This window comes from Apodemus sylvaticus, chromosome 3 (assembly GCF_947179515.1).
Source record: "Apodemus sylvaticus chromosome 3, mApoSyl1.1, whole genome shotgun sequence".
Taxonomy (NCBI): domain Eukaryota; kingdom Metazoa; phylum Chordata; class Mammalia; order Rodentia; family Muridae; genus Apodemus; species Apodemus sylvaticus.
This window is the reverse complement of record NC_067474.1, coordinates 157,387,812-157,414,184: the sequence shown is the minus strand read 5'-3', so window position 1 is coordinate 157,414,184 and position 26,373 is coordinate 157,387,812. Positions and strand designations below refer to the sequence as shown.

Genomic DNA, 26,373 nt, shown 5'->3' with positions numbered 1-26,373 from the left:
TGTTGTCGAATTGCCCGAGCTAGTACCTCAAGTACAATATTGAAAAGATAAGGAGAAAGGGGGCAGCCTTGTCTGGTCCCTGATTTCAGTGGGATTGCTTCAAGTTTCTCTCCATTTAGTTTGATGCTGGCTACCGGTTTGCTGTATATTGCTTTTACTATGTTTAGGTATGGGCCTTGAATTCCTGTTCTCTCCAAGACTTTAAGCATGAAGGGATGCTGAATTTTGTCAAATGCTTTTTCAGCATCCAATGAAATGACCATGTGGTTTTGTTCTTTGAGTTTGTTTATGTAGTGGATTGTATTGATGGATTTCCGTATATTGAACCAACCCTGCATTCCTGGGATAAAGCCTACTTGATCATGGTGGATGATCGTTTTGATGTGTTCTTGGATTCGGTTGGCAAGAATTTTATTGAGTATTTTTGCATCGATGTTCATAAGGGAAATTGGTCTGAAGTTCTCTTTCTTTGTTGGATCTTTGTGTGGCTTTGGTATCAGCGTAATTGTGGCTTCGTAGAAGGAATTGGGTAGTGTTCCTTCTGTTTCTATTTTGTGGAATAGTTTGAAGAGTATTGGTGTTAACTCTTCTTTGAAGGTCTGGTAGAATTCTGCACTGAAGCCATCTGGTCCTGTGCTTTTTTTGGTTGGAAGACTTTCTATGACTCCTTCTATTTCTTTAGGCATTATGGGACTGTTTAGATGGTCTAGTTGGTCCTGATTTAATTTTGGTATTTGGTATCTGTCAAGGAAATTGTCCATTTCCTCCAGATTCTCCAGTTGTGTTGAGTATAGGCTCTTGTAGTAGGATCTGATGATTTTTTGGATTTCCTCAGTTTCCGTTGTTATATCTCCCTTTTCATTTCTAAGTTTGTTAATTTGGATACTTTCTCTGTGCCCTTTGGTCATTCTGGCTAAGGGTTTATCTATCTTGTTGATTTTCTCAAAGAACCAGCTCCTGGTATTGTTGATTTTTTGTATGGTTCTCTTTGTTTCTACTTGATTGATTTCGGCCCTGAGTTTGATGATTTCCTGCCTTCTACTCCTCCTGGGCGAAATAGCTTCTTTTTGTTCCAGGGCTTTCAGGTGTGTCATTAAGCTGGTAATGTATGCTCTCTCCATTTTCTTTTTGGAGGCACTCAGGGCTATGAGTTTTCCTCTTAGCACTGCTTTCATTGTGTCCCATAGATTTGGGTATGTTGTGTTTTCATTTTCATTGTGTTCTAAAAAGTCTTTAATTTCTTTCTTTATTTCTTCCTTGACCAAGGTATCATTGAGTAGAGTATTGTTCAGTTTCCACGTGTATGTGGGCTTTCTGTTGTTTCTGTTGCTATTGAAGACCACTTTTACTCCATAGTGATCAGATAGGAGGCATGGGATTAGTTCGATCTTCTTATATTTGTTGAGGTCTGTCTTGTGACCAATTATATGGTCGATTTTGGAGAAGGTACCATGAGGTGCTGAGAAAAAGGTATATTCTTTTGTTTTAGGATAGAATGTTCTATATATATCTGTTAAATCTAATTGGTCCAAAGCTTCAATTAGTTTCATTGTGTCCCTGTTGAGAATTCTTTCTTTCTCCTCAGTGGTAAACAAGGTTTGTAAGAGCCGTTGACAGTCGTCCCAGGTAGGCTGATGCGAGAACATCAGGGACTCTATTAGACCTGTAAGCCCTGCAGGATTTTCTAAAAAGGGAGGGTGATTAACTTTCCAATTATAAAGGTCAGAGGAAAAGAAAGGCCAGTACTGTAAAAGTTGTAAGTCATTCTGGTCATCTGGGGGTGGCCAGACAGCCCTAAGGGGAAGCACTACAGTGGAGTCGGCTGGTCCTACAGGGGTGGCTCCCTGTCAACTCCTTGTCCCCAAAGAGGGACCCCTTCCTCTGGCTCCAGGGGCCAGGGCTGGAAAGGGGAATGGCAGAGCCAAGGGTTGGGGTTCCAGTACTGGAGCTTGAGGGTAGGGTGAGGGCAGGGGAGTGGGCCATTCAGGGGGATTCTTCTATTTGAGGGTAGATCTTAGGGGTGGGTGCAGGTGAAATGTTGTGTTTGCCATCTTCTTCAGGCTGCAATTTCAGTTTCTCGTTCGCAGCACTTTCTTGGACAGCCAGGATCCTGGAGCTGGAACAATGTGGTGGGAGGAATGGCTGGACTCACTGAGGTGGGGATCGCACCAAGTCCCCCCCATACCATGATGTACGACTGTTGGTCTGGGTGTGATCCCGGTCCTTCCTGAAAAACAATGGCCTTCACGGCCCTGATGGTAGGCAAATTGAAAGTTCCTATGAGCTGCCAGCCTACCCCAAAAGCAGGACATTCTGAGGTACAGAAGGTCTGTCAAGGCTTTTTCTTAATTTCTACTGACAAATTCCGTCCTCTTGCCCTAACATCCATCCAATGGTCCTCAGCCAAAGACAAAGGGGTTGTCACGGTCTGCCTCATGGCAAAAAACAAAAAAACACAAGAACAGAACAACAGACTCTAGCATGTCCAAACACACTCGTCCGCTTCTGGACTTAAACAAACAGCCAAACTCGACCTCTGACAAGGTGGGATCCCGCTTCCACTCCCTTCTCGGTAGAAGTAGCACTCCGCCCCCTTCGTTCCGGGAAAACTACAGTCAGCCCCCCTGACTGTCTCTCACCCTTGGAGCATCCTCTAGGGTTGCAGCCTACGGTACTAGGAAGTCTCCCTCCACAGCCACTGGGTCCTCACTGCCTGCAGCGGCAGCTACTAACAAACGGAAACCAAGATACAAACACAGCATCGTCACACTCAGACACTCAAGACTCACACAGACATACCTCCAAGGGGTCTTCGGGGTTTCTGGGTGCCACTAAAATCCCAGACGAGCACCCACAATGTAGGACCCCCCCTTTTGAAGAGACCCCCACTCGAGTCTCAGGATGGCACACACCCAAGTAAACACAAGAGACCGACTTGATGCAAACACACAAGGCAGTTTAATATCAGAGCTCCAGGCCTACATGTATCTCACACAGGAGACAGAGGAATCTGCCACAAAGCTCAGAAACCAGGGGTCTATATAATCAAAGTTAGGAGGATTTGGCGTGGTTACACATGATTGGCTGATTCAAACATTGGCGGGAGGAATTGGTGCGTGGTTACATCAGCAAGTAGTATGTGCAGATCGGGGCATCAGCAATGCAGGAAGTCTGGTCAACATTAAACTACACCATTCATCCCTTTAACCTTAATTATGGACTCTGAGGAGTTCTAACTCCTTTCAAACACCCTTCACCTCAAGATCTGGATCACAGGTGCTCCCTTAGAAACTTGATTGTAGTTTGTTCTAGATATAGTGAAGTTGCCAACCAGTAATAGCCATTACAGTGCTTATGTTAGTATGTGTTTGAGTATATATGAGGTTTAAGTGTGTGTGTTATGTATGTGAGCATTACTCTGTGTGTGTGTATTCATGTGTATGTGTTCTTATGTGTGGTTATATATGTGAGCATTGTGTGTGTGTGTGTGTGTGTGTGTGTGTGTGTGTGTGTGTGTGTGTGTGTGTGTCAGAAAATTACTTGACAGAGCCAGTTTTTCTTTCCATGGGGGTTTCATGGATCATACTATAGTCTATGAGCTTGTGTGGCAAAGTCTCACTCACTGAGCCATCTTAGTGTTCCACAGAGTTTGTTGTCTAAGTAAAGAGCAGACGAAAACTTTCCCCAGCAAATACTTTAGATGATCTACCCACATGGCAGTAATAGTCAATGCTCTAGAAGTGTGTGATCAAGGAGTTCCTACATTTACCACATCCCTAATATCTGTCACCTAGTAATGGCACATTTGATGCCATCAGTTTCATTAACCATCTCGGAATAATGTGGGTGAGCATGGTGAGTGTAGACAAATCTAATCTGTCACTCCCTGGGACAGGACGTCAGAGTTTGATTTGGGGACCTGTGACACCAAAGGATCTTAAGAACCTTAAGAGTCTTAGTCACAGTAGCCATCAGTCATGTACTAGGATTAACTTAGTGAAAAATATAAGAAGCAACTTACAAAATTCAATCTACAGATGCAATGCAATCCCCATCTCATTTCTGTTACTGAGCAGAACACCAATGGCTTATGTTCTAAGATCAACAATTTATAAATGAAACCTGATAAAACTGCAAAACTTCTGTAAGGCAAAGGATACTGTCAATGAGACAAAATGGAGGTCTAGAGATTGGGAAAGTATCTTCACCGACCCTACACCTGACAGAATGCTAACATCTAAAATTTATAAAGACCTCAAGAAGTTAAACATGAACAACCCAAAAAATCTAATTAAAAAAAATGTGTCACAAAGCTAAACAGCAAATGTTCAACAGCCAAATAATGAATGTTGGTAAAACACTTAAATGCTCAAAGTGCTTCAGTGTTCAAATGTCCTTACTCAAAGGGAAATACAAATCAAAACTAATCTGAGGTTCCATTATACACCCATCAGATTGGGATGATCAGAATTCAAGTGATAGCACATGCTGGCCATCATGTAAAGGAAGCAGAACATTTCTCTTATGCTGTTGGGAGTGCAAACTTGTACAGCCACATAGGAAATCAATTTGGCAGTTTCTCAGAGAACTGGGAATATTTCTACCTCAAGATTGAGCCATACGACTCCTGGGTATATAACCAAAAGATGCACTACCATATCACAAAAATATTGTTCAACTATGTTCATAGAAGCTTTATTCATAATAGGCGGAAACTCAAAAACAAAAACAAAAAAACCAAGATATCCCTGAACTGAAAGATGGATAAAGAAAATGTGGCACATCTAAACTATGCAATAGTATTCAAAGGATGGCATACTATTCAACTATGAAAAACAAAGACATCATGAATTTTGCAGACAAATGGATGGATCTTGAGAATATAGTCGTGAGCAAGAAACCCCTGTCCCAATAGGACACACATGATATGCATTCACTTATAAGTGGATATTAGCCATAAAATGCAGGATACTCACTCTACAGTTTACAGACGCAAAGAAGCTAAACAGAAGAAAGGCACAAGATAGGATAGAAGGGGAAATAAAACAATCATAAGAGGCAGAGGAAGGGAGAGTACTATGTGGGAGAGGTGATGATAAGGGGAATTGGGGGTGGGGTGGGGATTTAAGGGGCATCTCCAGGATGAGACAGAGACCTGAAGAAGAGAGGTGACAAACAATCAATGGATATGACCTCAGTTGTGACTCACAGCACTAGGGAAGTTAAACCTGAAGAGGTGATCTCCTGTAGCTAGGCAGGATCCCTATTGGAGTGATAGGGGCACCAACAAACCCGGAAAAACTTTTGGTCCAAATCTTATCCTGTCAAGAAATGCAGGGACATGTGATGAAGCAGAGACTGAGGGAATGGCCAACCAATAGTGAGCCCAACTTAAGATCATTCCCAAGGATAAGCACCAGTTTCTGACAGTATTAATGATATTCTGCCATGCTTGCAGACAGGAGTCCAGCAATGCTGTCCTTTCAGAGGCTCCACACAGCAGCTGACTCAGTCAAATGGAGACACCCAGAGCAAAGCAATGGATGAAACTTGGGGATTCTTATGGAAGAATTGGAGGAAGGGTGCAGACCCCAAATGGAACAGGAACTCCCCAGGAAGAAGAGACAACTAACCAGTCTCTTGCTACTCTTAGAAACAGAACCACCAACCAAAGAACACACACTCTGGGCCTAGGCATCTCCCACATATGTAGCAGATGTGCAGCTTGGTCTTCTTAGGGGTCTGGAACAACTGGAGCAGGTGATGTTCCAAAAGCTGATGCCTGTACCTGGGATATGTTTTAGACTGTCTTGTCAGCTTTAGTGGGAGAGGATGTGTGTAGTCTGAGAGACTTGAGGTTCGAGGGTTGGGGCATAGCCAGTGGAGGCCCGCTGACTCAGAAAAGAAGGGGATGGGGCCTGGGGAAAGGACTGTGGGATGCTGTGGCATGTAGGAAGCAGTGAGAAGGATATAAAGTGAATGAGTAAAAATAAACAAATACATGAATGTGTGTGTGTGTGTGTGTGTGTGTGTGTGTGTGTGTGAATCAAAGATTTTACCCAAACCTTTTTCTGAAACTCCTGAGACTGTTCAAACTACTGCAAAAATATTCTTGGAAAGATGGCTCCTGGGGGCCAACACTGGAGGGAGGAGGATTACTGAGACGTACAGGCTAGCATAGGCTACACAATGAATTGCTGATAGCTCTTAAGTATACTGTGAGAAATTACATGGGAAAAAGTCCAAAAGTAAGCCAGCCAGTGGGGCACACACCTTTGATCACAACATTTGCGATAAAGAACTTTATCTAGGGGACAGAGCAAAAGATTTCTGTGTTACATTAAAAAACTGTGTAAGCTAGCTGTTTCTCAGTCACTGTTGAATTCACATTTATATGACTTTAAAATAATTTATCATAGTCTTTCTATTACTCTAGTAGAAATCCTCTGTTGTCATCTCAGCAAACTTAGACTGTCATAGATGTGTCAATGATTTAGAAAAAGTCTTGGCCTAGGTCTCAGATGTAGGAAAAACAAATTTTTACAGGGTATGAGAGCTTATATCACATATTGTCCCATGTTAGTTCTGTCCTAAGAATTGTATGTCCAGTTTCCACCTGCCTCTGATTCCCCCTGGTCACAAACTACCTGAGTAATTATGGCCACAGGGATGCTATGTGGATAGGGCAGAGACTGTGATATGGAGGTGGACCTCATTGAACTCAAGGTGTGTTCACATACAGGAATGGTTCAAGGTGTTTCCTACTCAGTCCTACTGGGTTTTTCTTTCTGATTTAATTTTGTCCAGTGATGTGGTTTTGTGCTTGGAAGTGCAGAGAGAAATGTACAGTTACATGCAGAAACAGCCACAATGATGGTGTGTGTCCTCTTCTTATACTGACAAGACTTGATTTGGTATTCTCTATCAGGGAGCCACATTCTTCTCTTGAATTTCATCATGAGCTCAGAATGACCTTGGCCTTATTAGGCTCTTCTACCTTGAAATCATATCCCTCTCTCTTGCATACATTCTCACAATTAAACACACACACACACAGTCACACACACACGCACGCACGCTTGAATATTCATTTGGAGAACAGACAAAGCACCAAAGCAGAAAGACCTCACTAATTTTTGATGAAAAAAAATGAGTTTCAAACTTTACTGGACAGAGAATGAAAAAGCTTCTATCATTTTAATGCTAAATGAATTAAACCCATTTGTTAAAAGAAAGTTTTGTTCCTTTAATAAGACTAATCCAGGCTTGTATTAAGAAAGACCTGTTCTGACCCATAGTAAGGAGAACCCTTCCTGATACTTCTGTTCTCTTTGCAGCTTCTGTTTTTTGGTTCTTTCCCTCCACATGCTGCCTGATGCTCTCTTTAGCTTTTTAGGTTACTTATAGTTTATAAGTTATTCCACTTTGTTGGTTGCTGATTTGTCCTCTTGATGGTGTCCTTTGCCTTACAGAAACTTTGTAATTTTATGAGGTCCCATTTGTCAATATTGATCTAAGAACATAAGTTATTGGTATTCTGTTCAGAAAATTTTCCCCTGTGCCCATGTGCTCAAAGCTCTTCCCCAGTTCCTTTTCTATTAGTTTCAGTGTGTCTGTTTTTATGTGGAGGTCCTTGATCCACTTGGAGTTGAGCTTAGAACAACACCAATAGCGTATGCTCTAAGATCAAGAATTGACAAATGGGACCTCATAAAATTACAAAGTTTCTGTAAGGCAAAGGACACCATCAAGAGGACAAATCGGCAACCAACAAATTGGGAAAAGATCTTCACCAATCCTACATCAGATAGAGGGCTGATATCCAATATTTATAAAGAACTCAAGAAGTTAGACTCCAGAAAACCAAACAACCCTATTAAAAAATGGGGTACAGAGTTAAACAAAGAATTCTCACCTGAAGAACATCGGATGGTGGAGAAGCATCTTAAAAAATGCTCAACTTCATTGGTCATTAGGGAAATGCAAATCAAAACAACCATGAGATTTCACCTTACACCAGTCAGAATGGCTAAGATTAAAAATTCCGGAGATAGCAGGTGTTGGAGAGGGTGCGGAGAAAGAGGAACACTCCTCCACTGCTGGTGGGGCTGCAAATTGGTACAACCACTCTGGAAATCAGTCTGGCGGTTCCTCCGAAAACTGGGCACCTCACTTCCAGAAGATCCTGCTATACCACTCCTGGGCATATACCCAGAGGATTCCCCACCATGTAATAAGGATACATGCTCTACTATGTTCATAGCAGCCCTATTTATAATTGCCAGATGCTGGAAAGAACCCAGGTATCCCTCAACAGAAGAGTGGATGCAAAAAATGTGGTATATCTACACAATGGAGTACTATTCAGCCATTAGAAACAATGAATTCATGAAATTCTTAGGCAAATGGATGGAGCTAGAGAATATCATACTAAGTGAGGTAACCCAGACTCAAAAGATAAATCATGGTATGCACTCACTAATAAGTGGATATTAACCTAGAAACCTGGATTACCCAAAACATAATCTACACATCAAATGAGGTACAAGAAGAAAGGAAGAGTGGCCCCTTGTTCTGGAAAGACTCAATGAAGCAGTATTCGACAAAACCAGAACGGGGAAATGGGAGGGGGTGGGTGGGAGGGCAGGGTGCTTACGGGACTTTTTGGGAGTGGGGGGGCTAGGAAAGGGGAAATCATTTGAAATGTAAATAAAAAATATACCGAATTTAAAAAAGAAAGAAAGAAAGAAAAAGAATGGATCGATTTGCATTCTTCTGCTTGCTGACCTCCAGTTAGTGGAACCAGCACCATTTGTTGAAAAGACTATCTTTTTTCTACTGGATAGTTTCAGCTCCTTTGTCAAAGGTCAAATGACCATAGGTGTGTGGATTCATTTTTGGGTCTTCGATTCTATTCCTTTGATCTACTTGCCTGTCTCTGTACCAGTACCATGCAGTTTTTAACACTATTGCTCTGTAGTACTTCTTAAGGTCCCGGATAGTGATTCATCCAGAATTTCTTTTATTGTTGAGAATAGGTTTAGCTATCCTGGTTTTTAGTTATTCCAAATGAATCTGAGAATTGCTCTTTCTAACTCTATGAAAAATTGAGTTGGGATTTTGATGGGGATTGCATTGAATCTGTATTTTGCTTTTGGTAAGATGGACTTTTTTCTATATTAATCCTGCCAATCCAAGAGCATGGAAGAGTTTTCCATTGTCTGAGGTCTTCTTCGATTCCCTTCTTCAGAGACCTGAAGTTCTTGTCATACAGATCTTTCACTTGTTTGGTTAGAGTCACACCAAGACACTTTATATTGTTTGTGGCTATTGTGAAGGGTGTCACTTTCCTAATTTCTTTCTCAGCTTGTTTATCCTTTGAGTATCCTTTGGATGCTACTGATTTGCTTGAGTTAATTTTATATCCAGCTACTTTGCTGAAGTTGTTTATCAGCTGAAGAAGGTCTCTGGCGGAGTTTTTTTGGGTCCCTTTGGTATATTATCATATCATTTGCAAATAGTGATAACTTGACTTCTTCCTTTCCAATTTGTATCCATTTGAACTCCTTTTGTTTTCTAATTGCTCTAGGTAGAACTTCAAGTACAATATTGAATAAATATGGAAAGAATGGGCAGCCTTGTCTAGTCCCTGATTTTAGTTGGATTGCTTAAAATTTCTCTCCTTTTAGTTTGATGTTGGTTACTATTTTGCTGTATATTGCTTTTATTATATTTGGGAATGGGCCGTGAATTCCTGTTCTTTCCAAGACCTTTAACATGAAAGGATGCTGGATTTGTCAAATGCTTTTTCAGCACCTAAAGAAATGATCATGTTTTTTTTTTTTGTTTGAGTTTGTGTATGTAGTGGATTACATTGATGGATTTCTGTATATTGAACCATCCCTGCCTCCTTGGGATGAAGTCTACTTGATCATGGTGAATGGTCATTTTGATGTGTTCTTGGATTCGGTTTGCAAGAATTTTGTTAAAAAACCAAGAAAACAAAACAAAGAAAAAATCTGGGTGGTGGTGGTGCACACCTGTAATCCCAGCACTTGGGAGGCAGAGGCAGGTGGATTTCCGAGTTCGAGGCCAGCCTGGACTACAGAGTGAGTCCAGGACAGCCAGGGCTACACAGAGAAACCCGGTCTTAAAAAACAAACAAAAAAAACCAAAACAAAACAAGAATTTTATTGAGTATTTTTGCATCGATATTTATAAGAGAAATTGGTCTAAAGTTCTCTGTTTTGTTGGATCTTTGTGTGGTTTTGGTGTCAGTGAAAGTGTGGCTTCATTGAATGACTGAGTAGTGTTCCTTTTGTTTCTATCTTGTGGAATAGTTTGAAGAGTATTGGTCTTAGCTCTTCTCTGAAAGTCTGACAGAATTCTGCACTAAAAACATCTGGTCCTCTGGGTTTTTTTGTTTGTTTGTTTGTTTGTTTGTTTGTTTGTTTTTGGTTGGGAGACTGTCAATGAACATTTTTGTTTCTTTTTTTGTTTTGTTTTCTTTTCTTTTAAATTTTTATTTTCTATATTCTTTGTTTATTTTTCTGATGTATTTTTATTTTATTCGATATATTTTTTATTTACATTTCAAATGATCTCCCCTTTTCTGGTCCCCCACTCCCTGAAAGTCACATAAGCCCCCTTCCCTCCCCCTGTTCTCCCACCCACCCCTTCCCACTTCCCTGTTCTGGTTTTACCTTATACTGCTACACTGAGTCTTTCCAGTACCAGGGGCCACTCCTCTGTTCTTGTACCTCATTTGATGTGTGGATTATGTTTTGGGTATTCCAGTTTTCCAGGCTAATATCCACTTATTAGTGAGTGCATACCATGACTGATATTTTGAGACTGGGTTACCTCGCTTAGTATGATGTTCTCCATCTCCATCCATTTGCCTAAGAATTTCATGAATTTGTTGTTTCTAATGGCTGAATAGTACTCCATTGTGTATATATACCACATTTTTTGCATCCATTCTTCTGTTGAGGGACACCTGGGTTCTTTCCAGCTTCTGGCTATTATAAATAGGACTGCTATGAACATAGTGGAGCATATACCCTTATTACATGGTGGGGAATCCTCTGGGTATATGCCCAGGAGTGGTATAGCAGGATTTTTTGGAATTGAAGTGCCCAGTTTTCTGAAGAACCGCCAGACTGATTTCCAGAGTTAGGGGAACATTTATATGGTCTATCTGATCCTGATTATACTTTGCTAGTTGGTATCTGTCTAGGAAATTTTCTATTTCATCCAGATTTTCCAGTTGTGTTGAATATAGGCTTGTGTAGTAGGATATGATAATTTTTTTAATTTCCTCAGTTTCTATTATTATTTCTCCCTTTTCATTTCTGATTTTTTAATTTGGATACACTTTCTGTGCCCTCTGGTTAGTCTGGCTAAAGGTTTATCTATCTTGTTGATTTTCTCAAAGAACCAGATCCTGGTTTTGTTGATTCTTTGTACAGTTCTTTTTGTTTCAACCTGGTTAATTTCAGCCCTGAGTTTGATGATTTCCTGCCTTCTACTCCTCTTGGGTATATTTGCTTCTTTCTATTCAAAAGCTTTCAGGTGTGCTGTTAAGCTGCTAGTGTATGCTCTCTACAGCTTATTTTTGGAGGCACTCAGAGCTATGAGTTTTCCTCTTAGTACTGTTTTCATTATGTCCCATAAATTTGGGTATGTTATGCCTTCATTTTCATTAAATTCTATGAACGTTTTGATTTCTTTCCTTATTTATTCCTTGACCAATGTATCATAGAGTAGGGAATTGTTCAACTTCCATGTGTTTATTGACTTTCTTTTGTCTTTGTTGCTATTGAAGACCACCATTACTAAATAGTGATCTGATAGGAGGAATGGAATTAGTTTGATCTTCTTATATATCTTGAGGTCTGCTTTGTGACCAATTATATGGTCAATTTTGGAAAAGGTATCATGAGGTGCTGAGAAGAAGGTATATTCTTTTGGTTTAGGATGAAATGTTCTGTAGATATTTGTTAAATCCATTTAATTCATACAAAATGGCAAACAAGAAATTGGGAAAAGATCTTAACCAACCCTACATCCGACAGAGGGCTTTTATCGAAGATATACAAAGAACTCAAGAAGGTAGACTCCAGAAAAATCAAATAACCCTATTAAAAATGGGGTACAGAGCTAAACAAAGAATTTTCACCTAATGAATAGCGAATGGCTGAGAAGCATCTAAAGACATGTTCAATATCCTTAGTCATCAGGGAAATGCAAATCAAAACAACCCTGAGATTTCACCTCACACCAGTTAGAATGGCTAAAATCAAAAACTCAGGAGACAGCAGGTGCTGGCAAGGATGTAGAAAAAGAGGAACACTTCACTGCTGGTGGGTTTGCAAGCTGATGCAGCCACTCTGGAAGTCAGTCTGGTGATTCCTCATAAGATTGGGCATGATACTGGATGACCCAGCTATACCACCCCTGGGCATATACCCAGAGGATTCCCAAGCATGTAATAAGGATACATGCTCAAATATGTTCATAGCAGCCCTATTTATAATAGCCAAAAGCTGGATAGAACCCAGATGCCCCTCAACGGAAGAATGGATTCAGAAATTGTACACTATGGAATATTACTCAGCGATTAAAAACAATGAATTCATGAAATTCTTAGGCAAATGGGTGGAGTTGGAGAATGTCATTCTGATTGACACGACCCAATCACAAAAGCACACACATGGTATGCACTCAATGATAAGAGGATATTACCCCAAGAAGCATGGAATATCCAGGAAACAATTCATATATCAAATGATGCCCAAGAAGAAGGAAAAAGAGGCCTCTGGTCCAGGAAAGGCACTGTGCAGCAATGTAGGGGAATACCAGGACAGGGAAGCAAGAATGGGTTGATTAGGGAACAGGGGGAGGCAAGAGGGCTTATGGGACTTTCGTGGAGGGGGGAATCCAGAAAGGGGAAATCATTTGAAATGTAAATAAAGAATATATCAAATGAAAAATAAGTTAGTTTGCTCTGCATCATCCTATTCTTGCTCTCTCATCCTGCTCTGATGTCACAATAATTCTCTTACTCTCAATGCATTTTCACTCAATGCTTTGCCTTTACTTCTAAGTTCTTTTTGAGTTCAGTTCGTCCTAAAAAATATTCTCTTTGGGTAAATGCCCAGGAGAGGTAAAGCAGGGTCCTCTGGAAGTCTCATGTCCAGTTTTCTGAGGAACCGCCAGACTGATTTCCACAGTGGTTTTACCATCTTACAGCCCCACCAGCAGTGAAGGAGTGTTCCTCTTTCTCCACATCCTCACCAACACCTGCTGTCTCCTGAGTTTTTGACCTTAGCCATTCCGACTGGTGTAAGGTGAAATCTCAGGGTTGTTTTGATCTGCATTTCCCTAATGACTAAGGATACCCCAGCATGCAATAAAAACACATGCTCCATTATGTTCATAGCAGTCTTATTTATAATAGCCAGAAGCGGGAAAGAACCCAGATGCCCCTCAAAGGAGGAATGGATACAGAAAATGTGGTATATTTACACAGTGGAATACTACTCAGCAATTAGAAACAATGAATTCACAAAATTTTTAGGCAAATGGTTTGATCTGGAAAATATCATCCTAAGTGAGGTAACCCAATCACAAAAGAATACACATGGAATGCAATCTCTGATAAGTGGATATTAATTAGCCCAGAAGCTCTGAATACCCAAGGCACGAATTGCATAACAAATGACTCCCATGAAGAAGTATGGAGAGGGTCCTGATCCAGGAAAGGATTGATCTAGCATGGGAAGGGAATATAAGGACAGAGAAAAAGGAGGGAGGTGATTGGAGAAGGGGTGGAGAGAAGAAGGTTTATGGGACATATGGGGAGGGGGGATCTGGGAAAGGGGAAATCATTTGGAATGTAAACAAAGAATTTAGAAAATAAAAATATTTAAAAAATGGGGTACAGATCTAAACAAAGAATTTTCACCTGAAGAAATTCGGATGGCCGAGAGGCACCTTAAGAAGTGCTCAACATCATTAGTCATTAGGGAAATGCAGATCAAAACAACCCTGAAATTTCACCTTATACCAGTCAGAATGGCTAAGGTCAAAAACTCAGGAGACAGCAGGTGTTGGCAAGGATGTGGAGAAAGAGGAACACTCCTCCACTGCTGGTGGGGCTGCAAGATGGTACAACCACTGTGGAAATCAGTCTGGAGGCTCCTCAGAAAACTGGATATGAGACTTCCAGAGGACCCTGCTATACCTCTCCTGGGCATATACCCAAAGGATTCCCCTGCATGCAATAAAGACACATGCTCCATTATGTTCATAGCAGCCTTATTTATAATAGCCAGAAGCTGGAAAGAACCCAGATGCTCCTCAAAGGAGGAATGGATACAGAAAATGTGGTATATTTACACAATGGAATACTACTCAGCAATTAGAAACAATGAATTCACAAAATTTTTAGGCAAATGGTTTGATCTGGAAAATATCATCCTAAATGAGATAACCCAATCACAAAAGAATACACATGGAATGCAATCTTTGATAAGTGGATATTAATTAGCCCAGAAGCCCTGAATACCCAAGGCACAAATTGCATAACAAATGACTCCCATGAAGAAGTATGGAGAGGGTCCTGATCCTGGAAAGGATTGATCTAGCATGGGAAGGGAATATAAGGACAGAGAAAAAGGAGGGAGATGATTGGAGAAGGGATGGAGAGAAGAAGGTTTATGGGACATATGGGGAGGGGGGATCCAGGAAAGGGGAAATCATTTGGAATGTAAACAAAGAATATAGAAAATAAAAATATTTTAAAAAAATTCTCTTGTGCCCTGACTGAAAAAAATATCATCAGTTCTGTCCTAAAAATTTCTGTTCAGATCTAACCAAAAATTGATTTGTCTAAGACGTTCTCTGCAGCTCAGTAGTGACTTTTTTTCTTAGCACTTATGCATCTTTCGGAATACATGATCATATGTTAAAAAGTTGATCACAAGTTTTACACAAGTTCAAGTCATAAATCTAGTAAGAAGTTACAACAGTGATTGTTTCCATTCAGTCCATTAGGAGTAATGATCTGGCTAAACTTTCATCACTTGCCATAGCTCCACAAGTTCATTGAGACTTACAAACCACAACTAAGTTATTAGTGAAGTTTTGTATAGAAAAATCCAGTCAATATTTTACCTTCTCTCTGGGAACCTATAATAAATCATTAGTTCCCTTTTAAAGTCCATTGGTTAATGGTTTTAAAAACTCTTTGGAAAATGCTCTGAGTAGCAGAAAGTCTCGTTAATATCTAGAATCAATTAGCTGGCAATACATGGGAGACTGACAGAGTCCTCATTAATTTTTGGTTATGGAATTTCTTCCCTGCAATAGAAACCCTAAGACAAGTTGGTACCAGCATAGAAGCATATTGCTGAGATAGTCCTGTGCATGTTTAGGGTTGTAATGACTTTGGGATTTGGGGTTAGAAAAGTCACCGAGTGTTGAGAACTAAATGGAAAGTTCTTGAGGAGCTTGAAAGACAAGATAAGAATGTTGAAATTCTCAGGTTTGAAATTTTAGAGAGAAATTTAGTTACTCCATCAGGGCTATTTGCTATTTTGAATTGAGATTCTCAGGTTCTGGTTAGCTGGAGCTGAGGAATCACCTGTGGTTAACTAGCTACCATAACCAGTAAAGTGAAACTTTGCTTTGCTGGGATAGTTGATGCTGGTCATCTAGAGCTGAGAAACTGGCAGTGATTAAGAAGAGACCAACATCACTAGGTGAAATTTATTGGGAAGAGTTTCTTGAGAACACAGAGAACCTGTGTTAAGGTAGGAGTTGTGAGACAGAGGCAGGCAGATATCTGTGATTGCCAGGTGAACCTGGTCTACAAAATCAGTTCTGGGAAAGCCAGTGATACCCAGTGAAACTGAATCTCAAAGCAAAAACAAAAAAATATATATCAAATAGGTTAACATATATCAAATAGTTTAAGAGTTCTTTCTGTACTTGCACAGGACCTGACTTGGAGTTCCAGTACCCATATTATGCAGCTATAATGTCTTTAACTCCAGTTCCAGGGAATCTTATGCCCCTTCTTGTTTCTGTGAGTGCTTGCACATACTTGCACACAAATACAGCCATGTACTCATATAAATTATTTTAATAAAGAAAATAAAGTATTGAATGAATTTTTAAAATGCAGTAAAAAAATGGGCTGTAAAAATAACACACTACAGACTTGCACAGGAATGAGAGTTCATGCCTTTCCCCCTAGCTGAGCCTGAGATGGAGGCATTTAAACATTTGGGGCATCAAATATGCTCAGAGTTACTATCTCTGAAGTGAGGGTCCAACAGCAAGACCAATGGGCACCAATGAGATGCTCAGTCTAGTGATAAGCATCTATTTCTTTGTCTTCCAGGGAGTCATCTAGAATAAAACTCTGTGCTCCTGATATTCCAGGCCTGTGCCCCTGATATCCCAGTCCTAGATCTGTGCTCCCTGCTCCCCCAACATTATGCTCTTACCCACAGTAAGGGAAGGTTGATCCAGTACTTTCTCTCTGTGGAGATGACTTTCTCTGTGGTTCATGGAGATGGATGCATAAATTTGGGGGTACCTTGAGATCTATGAAACAGTATTTCCCAGAAGGGTAAAGTGAGAACAGTGAGTTCCAAAGTAACAATTCTCAGGAGAGTCATGTAACAAGTGAGTGGTGGTTTCCTCATGTCCTTTCTCGTGGGTGCTGTGTGAGATGGGTGGTTATATTAAGAGTAGAGTAAAATTATATATTCTGAACTCATAGACAGAGATAGATATTTTTGTCCATGCATCTGCCAAGTTATGCTTAAAAGCAGTGTCTCATCCCAAGATATAGACTGAGTTCTCTAAAGAGTCAAATAAGATGAAGATTGTATTTACCTGCAGGGATGCTATTGCATCTTTAATATATCCTAGAATTCAAGAAAATGCAGGGAGCCTGCTATAGAATGCCTTAACACAAGTCATCATTGCAACCTCAAGTGGGTAGAGTACAAGTTCAGAATCTCCTGCTGGAGTTTAGCTGTGTGGTAGGGGAATTCCTTCAGAATGAGCATATAAATGCTATTTCCAAAGAAATTGACCCTGAAGGTGGGCACAGCATTGTGTATCTTTAACTCAAGCTCTCTAGAGGTAGAGGAAAGCAGACCCTGACAAAAACAATAAGCCCAAAACCTAAATTGTCTTAGAGATGAAGCCTGCAATGCATTTCCAGTTGTTAGAAATAAGTTTTCAGTCACAAAGAAAGAGACCATCACATGTGTGCATTGCATGGACACACAGCTTACTCTCTTAAGAGGGCACATTAGGGAGATGAATCACAGGAAAACAGAAAGTGGGCTTGGAGTTTATTACAACTCACTCAGTGACTTTTTGATATCAGCTGGGAATAGAACTCACAGTCCTGTTTGATTGCCTAGTTGGAAAAGAATTGACACGTGGCTTGCTTTGGGGGAATCAAGGAGTCCCTGCTCCTTGCTATTCAATTCCTGAAACAGGTCTTTTGTATTTTTGTATGAACAAAGGTTCTCTCTCTCTCTCTCTCTCTCTCTCTCTCTTTCTTTCTTTCTTTCTTTCTTTCTCACTCTCCCTCTCTCTCTCTCTCTCTCTCTGTCTAACATTTGTGCAAAGGTTTGCAAGTTCCCACAGATAAACAAATTAATTTTTTTTGTCTTAGAAACAAACTTCATGGCATTCCATGAAAGTTTGATTATTTCTTTTGTTGGTTTGTTTTAAGACAGTATCCACCTGCCATCTCACACATGCGTTTAATTTAAGCACTGCAGGGGTGATGGGGAGAGACAGACAGATACAGACTAAGAGAGAGAGAGAGAGAGAGAGAGAGAGAGAGAGACAGAGACAGAGACAGAGAGAGAGAGAGACACACACAGAGAGAGAGAGAGAGAGAGAGAGAGAGAGAGAGAGGGGGGGGGGGGTCTGGAACCACAGTCCTAAAGAATGTACCAGATACAATGCAGAGACTGGATTCTCCTTTCTCTATCACCCTTTTCTTCTGGGAAACTGAGGGCAGCTTTTTTTCTGGTAGCCACCTTTCTTTATTTTGGTTTGGATGTACATTAAGATTAGAAGAAATTATATCCATTAGCTGGACCCTCCTCAAGCTTACTCTGTAGCTAAAGCTGACTTTAAACTCATCTGGTTGGCATCCTCCCACCTCAGCCTTCTCAAGCTGCCACAGCTGATGATGAACAGAGCACCCAAGATCAGCCTTGAACTCCAGAGACTGCAATCAGACTAGGGGCTCCCAGGCACCCAGGGAAAGGGAATTAATGTCCACAGCCACAATGCTACACCTACTCCAACAAGGCCACACTCCCAACAGTGCCACTCCCTAGGCCATGCACATACAAACCATCACAGTCTTGAACTCAGAGATCCCCTCTCTCTGCTTTACAAGTGATGTGAGCAAAGGCATCAGGCACAATCACTTGGCTTCAATAAATAAATTCTTGACTATGGATCTGGTCTAAGATTCCTCCTGTGTACAGATCCAATTTAGCAACACTGTTCAAATCTGAAAATGAGCAGGTGGATGGAGACTCAATTATTGAATCAGAAGCTGACTTTGGCTGGGAGGGTGTGGCTACAAAGGGAGGGTTCAGCTGAAACATATACAATAAGTGAAAGCAGGCGGAGAAACTCTCAGTTTCTTGGAGCTTGGAGTCACAGCCTTCCCCTGCCTGAATATGGTGTTTTGTTACCAGTGTCCAGATCAAGTAAGTCCTTCAGTTCCATAAAGATACCTCATCCCATGCAAGCTAGTCTAGCCTTGTCATCACTTGAAATTTTGGTTATATACAGTATTACATATTTCTTCTTTTTTGAGATAAGTTCTTCTAGATAAGATTTCCTGGCCTATAACATAGGTATTCTGTACTTTTTGGCTAATATCTACTTACCAATTAGTATATACCATGCATGTTATTTTGAATCAGGATGATATTTTCTAGTACCATCCATTTACATGCAAAATTCATGATGTCCTGGTTTTTAATAGCTGAATAGTATTCCATTGTGTAAATGAATCACATTTTCTGTATCCATTCTTGGGTTGAGGGCTATCTGGGTTGTTTCCAGCTTCTGGTATTTACAAATTAGGCAGCTTTGAACATAGTGGAGCATGTGTCTTACAGTATGATGGGGCATCTTTTGAGTATATGCCCAGGACTGGTATAGCTTGCTCATCAGGTAGAAATGTTTCCATTTTCTGAGGAACCACCACATTGATTTCCAGAGTGGTTTCACCAGTTTGCAATCCCACAGCAATGGAGTAGTGTTTTCTTTCTCCATATATTCACCAGCATAGGCAGTCACCTGAGTTTTTGATCTTAACCTTTCTGAAAGTTGTAAGTTAGAATCTCAAAGTCATCTTGATTTGCTTTTACCTGATGACCAAGGACTTTGTATATTTCTTTAAGTGATTCTTGGCCATATAATATTTTACTCTGGTTAAATTAAGGCAAGTATTGAAGAAGCTGAAGGGGAGGGTGACCCCATATGAACACCACTAGTCTCAACTAACCTGGACAACCAAGAGCTCCCAGAGGCTGAATTAACGAACCAGGCAGCAAATACAGGCTGGTACAAACCACAGACACTTTAGTATAACAGAGGAATGACTGCTCTGGCTTCAATGAGAGAAGAAGTGACTAAATGTAGAGAGACTTAAAGCCCTACAGAAGGGAACTAACTTCTTGAAGGCAAGGGGAAGGAAGGATTTAATGAAAAACTATGGGAAGGGGTTATGGTTCAAATGCGAATTTAAAAAAAAAAAAAGATCAGCAGGCCTAAAACAGAGATTCTCCTACTTAGACCACCTCAGGGCTGTGTAAGCAGAATATCCAATTGTGTTCTCAATTACATCCAATTATTAATTGGGCCATAGTGAGTTCTGTGGGATATTTTTGATTTATATAGATTTGTTTTTGTCTTTTGAGACAGTCTCACCAAAAAAATGTCAGGGTGAGCTTGAATTCTTCTTCTTCTTTTTTTTTTTTTTAGTTTTAGTTTTTAGTTTTTTGGATTTGGTTTTTTGGAGACAGGGTTTCTCTGTACAGCCCTAGTTGTCCTAGAACTCACTCTGTAGACCAGGCTGGCCTCGAACTCAGAAATCCACCTGCTTCTTCCTCCCATAGTACTGGGATTACAGGTGTGCGCCACCACGTGAGCTTGAATTCTAATCACTCTGAGCTGCTATGAGTCCCTTTACAACTGATCTTTGTGTCACTTTTAAACTGGAATTCTTTGGTGTGCTTTTAAGCTCAGCAATAGGAGGGCAGAGGGAGGCTGTGAGTGTCAAACAGCTAGGTATTATAAGTGTCTTTAAAAATGACAAAACAAGGGGCTGGAGAGGTGGCTCAGAACACTGAGTATCCTTCCAGAGGTACTCTATTTAATTCCCAATAACTATATGGTGGCTCACAATCATCTTAATGGGATCTGATGCCCTCTTTGAGTGTGTCTGAAGACAGGGACAGTGTACTCATATTCAATAGTTTAAAAAAAGATACATGACTAAACAAATAAGGCAAAACAAGCAAATACAAAATACCAAAAACCAAATGGTATTTGCATCTCTTCAGTGATACATTGAAGAGTTCCTCTCTTATTTTTGAGGAACTCGGGATGTCTTCAAACTTCTAAGAAGATGGCTGCATATATATGCATGTGTGTGTGTTTGTGTGTCTGTCTGTGTGTGTGTATGTGTGTGTGTGTGTATCTAATATACCTTATATCTCAATCACAGCTTTCTTTACTCCTCTCCTCCCATACACTCCCCTGAGTACAACAGGAAGGCAGAGGTTAGATGGTGTCTTAAGTTTGATGCCAGCCAAATTTATTTATTTATTTATTTTTATTGAATATAATCTTCATGTACATTTCAAATGTGAAACCCCAGTGTCCCCCTTCCCTGAAAACCTCCAACCCCTTCTTACACACGCTACCTCAATGCCACCACCTGACTCACTCACACTCTCCCCCACCCCCACACCCCACACTCCACACACACTCCCCACTCAATTTCCCTTTGTTGGGGCATCTATTGAGCCTTCACACGACTAAGGACTACTCCTCCCACTGTACTCCTCCCACTGATACCCAACAGGGCATTCCTCTGCCACATTTTTGGCTGGAACCATGTGTTGATGGTTTAGTCTCTGGGAGACTTGGGTCATCTGGGTGGCCAACATCCTTGTTCTTCCCGTGGGGCTGTAAACCCCTTCAGCTCTTCTGGGCCACCTCCAACTCATTTGGGGACCCCACACTCAATCCAATGGTTGACTGATAGCATCTGCCTCTGTATGTGTAAGCCTCTGGCCAGGCCCCTTCTGAGACAACCATGACATGCTCATTTTTGTATGCGCATCTTGTCGTTCATAATAGTGTCAGGGTTTGGTGACTGTTTATAGGATGAATCCCTAGGTAGAACACAGATGTCCAACAGAGAAATGGATACAGAAACTGGTATATATACACAATGGAGTACTATTCAGCTATTAAAAACAATGAATTCATGAAATTCTTAGGCAAATGGATGGAACTAGAAAGTATCATCCTGAAAAAGGTAACCCAATCACAAAGAATACACAGAGTATATTCACTCAGTTACAAGTGGATGTTAGCCCAAAAGCTCAAAATAAACAAGTTACAATTCACAGACCACAGGAAGCCCAAGAAGAAGGAAGAATGAAGTAGGGGTGCTTTGGTTCCTCTGAGAAAGGGAGCAAAATACTCACAGGAGCAATAAATGAGACAAAGTATGGAGCAGAGACTGAAGTAAAGGCCAGCCAGTCAAATTTATATAGAAAGTTTCAAAACAGTCATGGATAAGACCATGTCTCTAAGAAGTAAAACGAAAAAACAATAAACAAACAAGGTATTCCCATATGCTCATTGTTACATGGTATATTCTTTTCACAGAACCCAGGATGTGTTCAAACTTTCAGAAAGTATCCTGATTCTTTTTAATACATGTTTTAAAGAAAAATCTGAATATCACTTGAAATTAAAATTCCCCCTCTTTTTTTTTTTTACTTGTTTTGGTATTCCATTAGTATTTTCAGGTCTCAGCCTCACTGTTCTGGTGCTATAGAAGTAACCAGTTATGACATTGAGCTAGTGAGACTCCTGTATTTACCATGTAAATTATAATCTCCATCTCATAGTGTCTACTTTCTGCATGGTTTGTAAAGAGTTACAGACTGTGTCAATGACTACTGAAGGTTTACTGACTTTAGTGTTTTTTCCTACTCTCTTTAGCTCTGTAGCTTGCAGAAGTCAAGCTTGGAGCCTTTTCAACTCCCTCTCCAAAAGGCCAGTATGGGTGATAATCAAAGATTAATGTCAATAATTTGTGAGAGGACTTTCAAATATGTTGTGAGTTATTCCATGAAGTGTACCTAAACAGAGACTGTGGAAGTTGGGGAACTGTTTTCTTTGCTTTCTTTGAAGACCTTTTTTTTGTTTTTTCAAGACAGAGTTTCTCCGTGTAGCCCTGGCTGTCATGGAACTTACTATGTAGACCAGGCTGGCCTCGAACTCAGAAATCTGCCTGCCTTTTTCTCCCAAGTGCTGGAATTAAAGGTGTGTGCCACCACCACCTGGCTCTTTGAAGGGCTTGAAAGTGAAGCACAGTTTATTCATCATCAAACAACTTCCTGAGCCTTCAGAGTTCCTGGCCATCCCTTCTCAGTGGGATGTATTCACCCTTGCTGCAATTAGATGTGGCCTTTGGGAACTAGGATACTTTGAAGAAGCTTCACACTGCCAGAGAGAATTCTGGCAGCAGAATCTGCACAGGCCAGATCAAGCAGGTCTTGATTATATATGCTATAGTGGCACAGGCTAAGCACTGGTGGAACACATATGGAATCTCAGCGATATGGAGGCACAGGCAGGCAAATCTCATTGATGTCTAGACCAGTGTGGTCTATAAAGCAAGTTTCAGGACAGCCAACAAACAATACAGGTAGTTCTATAAAGACCCTTATCTGAAAAAAAAAAAAAAGAAAAGAAAACTGAGGGTGCTCAAATAGCTAAACTCATCGTCATCTAGTCCTGACTCTTCCTTGTGTGGGTAGACATGCTTCCCAAGTTTCTTGTCATTAATGATAATTTTTTATCCACATCCCTAGGATCTATTTTCTGCATCTTCAGAAGAAGACACAATGTATTTTTACTCCCCACACACCCTCCAGAAGCTGTCAATTCAGAGCCTACTGAAGGATGAGACATTGGCCATTTCTGCGCTCATGTACCTGCCTAATGTGCTGTTCCCACTAATGTTTGAGGAGGCATTCAATCATGGACATACAAAGATCTTAAAGGCCATTGTATCTCGGTGGCCCTTCCCACACCTTTGTTTAGGAATGATAAATGAATGCAACCTGGAGGATTTGAAGGCTATACTTGAGGGATTAGATATACTGCTTGCAAAAAAGGATCCCTCCAGGTAGGCAAGATCAACTGGGGTTGGAGGAAGGTTTTCTGAGGGCTGAGAATGAGTAATTTAGGGACAGAGAATATTTGTCCAACCATGAATTAGAGGCTTCTGGTCTTCAATTTTTTTCTTCACCCCATATTCAGGTCTGCTTTTCCCTGGGTGTGGAGGATTAGAGGGATGTAGAAGTGTTACCTTAGTCTCAGCTATCTCTGAAAATAATTGCTAATGTAGAAGACAGAAAAGAGTAGACATAACAAGTGAGGAATAGGCCTTTCTTTCATTCCTCAAAGGTACAACTGGAATGAAGTTGGGAATAAGTAGCCTGGAATGAAGGGGAAGTAAGACATGGCTAAAAAATACTCCTCTTGTAAAAAAAAAAAATGCTATGCATTTACTGAGTATGTGACACTTAGGATTTAATTATAGGCACAGGAAAAGGCAAAGTTTTGGAAGAAAGAGCTGAAGTATGAGATGTGAAGAGAATCCATGCATAATGTGAAAGATGTGTTTTTCTTTATCTTCTAAGAATCACATTCTTTTCTCCCACAGTGGGTGCAAACTCAGAGAGCTCAATTTGTTTGATAAAAATCATGACTTGTCGGAGTTAGAGGACGGATGCCCTGAAGGTGAAGGCTTTTCAGAGTTCATGACACAGAATCAGCCAATGGAGAAGAGTCCTGACGGTGAAATGAAGAAAGAATTGAAGGTGGCATGTGAACTCAGTCTCATGGAGAGCAGACTTGATGAATCTACCACATACTTGTTTCAGTGGGCTCAGCAGAGAAAAGATTCCATTCATCTGTGCTGTAGAGAGCTGAACATTCATGGCTTAACCAAAACCACATTCATAGAAATCTTCAAAAATGTACATGCAGGCTATATACAGACACTTGTCCTAAGAAATAGCTGCATAGAAGACTTGGCTTTTCTTATTTCCTACTTGATACAGATGAACAGTCTTTCCACACTCATTCTAAACCACATCACAGGCCCCTTCTTCATGGGTGATTCTGTAAAGCTTGATGAGGAGAAAATATTCAGATTGATTTCTCAACATCCCACACTCCACTGTCTCCAGAATCTCTATTTACATGCAATCTCCTTTACAAAGGTCAACCTGAAAGAATACCTCAGGTAAGGAAGGATTGAGAGGGTCAAGTAGACCAGAGAAAACAGATCTCTTTTCTTTTCTTTTTGTTTTTTAAACCGGGGAGTCCTTGATTTTCTGGCCACCATAAACTTAGCACTATTAGAGACATAGCATATAAGAGCAGATGACCTCTGTGCTAAGATATGAATGACTATGCATAAGTATGCTTCTTATTGCTAATGTGTGAAAGGTTTTAAGTTGAGAAACAGATTGAGTAGATGAGAAATATGCAGCACTGGATTTCAAGGTAAAGACAGGATCATGGCCTTTGGAGGAACAAAATTAGTAGTTGTTAAATTTTGTTTGAGACAAATAGTTCTCCCTACCTGTACCATGTTGACCTGATATATCCACTGGTGTGGTCTCCAACAATGCCCTGAATTGTGCCTATGGTGATACCTACAGACCTCAGTCTTTAATCTTGTGAGTTGTGTCAGTAAACAACAGAAGGCTGTGTCCCGGGGTTGACCTCAATATATAATCAGTATGAGTTTGGGAGAAGTGTCATCTGCTTAGATGCCAATCATATCTTCAACCTTTGCCAAAAAGCAATCATTTGTTCTCTACCCAGGTGCCTGAAGAAGCCTTTGAAGAATCTTTGCATCACTGACTGTGAACTCTCACAGTCAGACTTGGATTTTCTGCCCTATTGTCTGAATATTTTGGAGCTCAAACATCTGCAGTTTAATACTAGCTATTTATGTGATTTATTCCTTGAACCTCTTGGATTTCTCCTTGAGAGAGTTAGAGATACTCTGGAAACCCTGGATTTGGAATCATGTTGTTTAGAAGACTCTCATTTCAGTGTCCTGATGCCTGCCTTAAGCCAATGTTCTCAGCTCAGAGAGGTTAATTTATATGATAATAATGTCTCTCTTCCTATCCTGAAACAAATTCTACAGCACACAGCCCAGTTGAGTGAGCTGACCTTTGAATGGTACCCTGCCCCTCTGGAGTGCTATGATGAGAGTGGTATAATACTATCAAATAGATTCAAAAATCTTTGTCCTGAGCTCCTGGATATACTCAGGGCCAAAAGACAGCCCAAGGAGGTCATCTTTGAAACAACCCCATGCTTTAAATGTGGTGGGTCCTACATTTATGATCTTGAGAAAAAATTTTACTTTGATGCAGAAAGCATGTAAGATTGATTGTGAAACAGAGAAATGGAAGCTTAGTATTGAGTATTGATGAACTCCTAAGCGAATGGACACTGCTGAGTGGAGCATGGAAATGTCAATCACCTAAAGGACTGAGACACATTGAGAAGCCAAGATCATCTTCTGAGCTAATGAATGGATGTTGCATGTGCAGAAAGTATCATGCATTCTCTTCTCCTCTAGGATTATTGTAGTTTGAGTGCGTTACAATAGAGGTACCATTTTATGAGATTGACACCACACACACACACACACACACACACACACACACACTGTTGACTGTATACAATAAATGTTTTGACTTTCTGGGGTGCTAGTATGTCCCTATCAGAGCACAAAGCCTAATATTTTCCAGCATTTCTATACCTGTGTCTGTTTTCTTCATTCCTCATCACCATAATTATATGTCAATGTTAGATTTGTGAAGTTCATTTCATCCCAGGAACACGTGTCATTAATGGGACCCAAAGAACATGATTTCCCATTGAGCTCAATGTTTGAGAAAGAAATTAATATATAGTACATTCAGTTCACAATTACTGAGTCAGATGTGGAGAAACATGAGATGA

At 40.5% G+C, this 26,373-nt stretch overlaps 1 protein-coding gene across 1 annotated transcript; it reads left to right on the top strand.

The window, feature by feature from the left end:
• The first annotated feature begins 3,840 nt into the window (after positions 1–3,840).
• LOC127680397 (oogenesin-1-like) lies at positions 3,841–25,789 on the top strand. The gene is made up of 6 exons (XM_052175864.1): positions 3,841–3,855; positions 18,708–18,767; positions 21,462–21,474; positions 23,209–23,503; positions 24,044–24,628; positions 25,216–25,789. The coding sequence occupies exons 1-6, from the start codon at positions 3,841–3,843 to the stop codon at positions 25,787–25,789; spliced, it is 1,542 nt and encodes a 513-aa protein (XP_052031824.1).
• Positions 25,790–26,373: the final 584 nt, after the last annotated feature.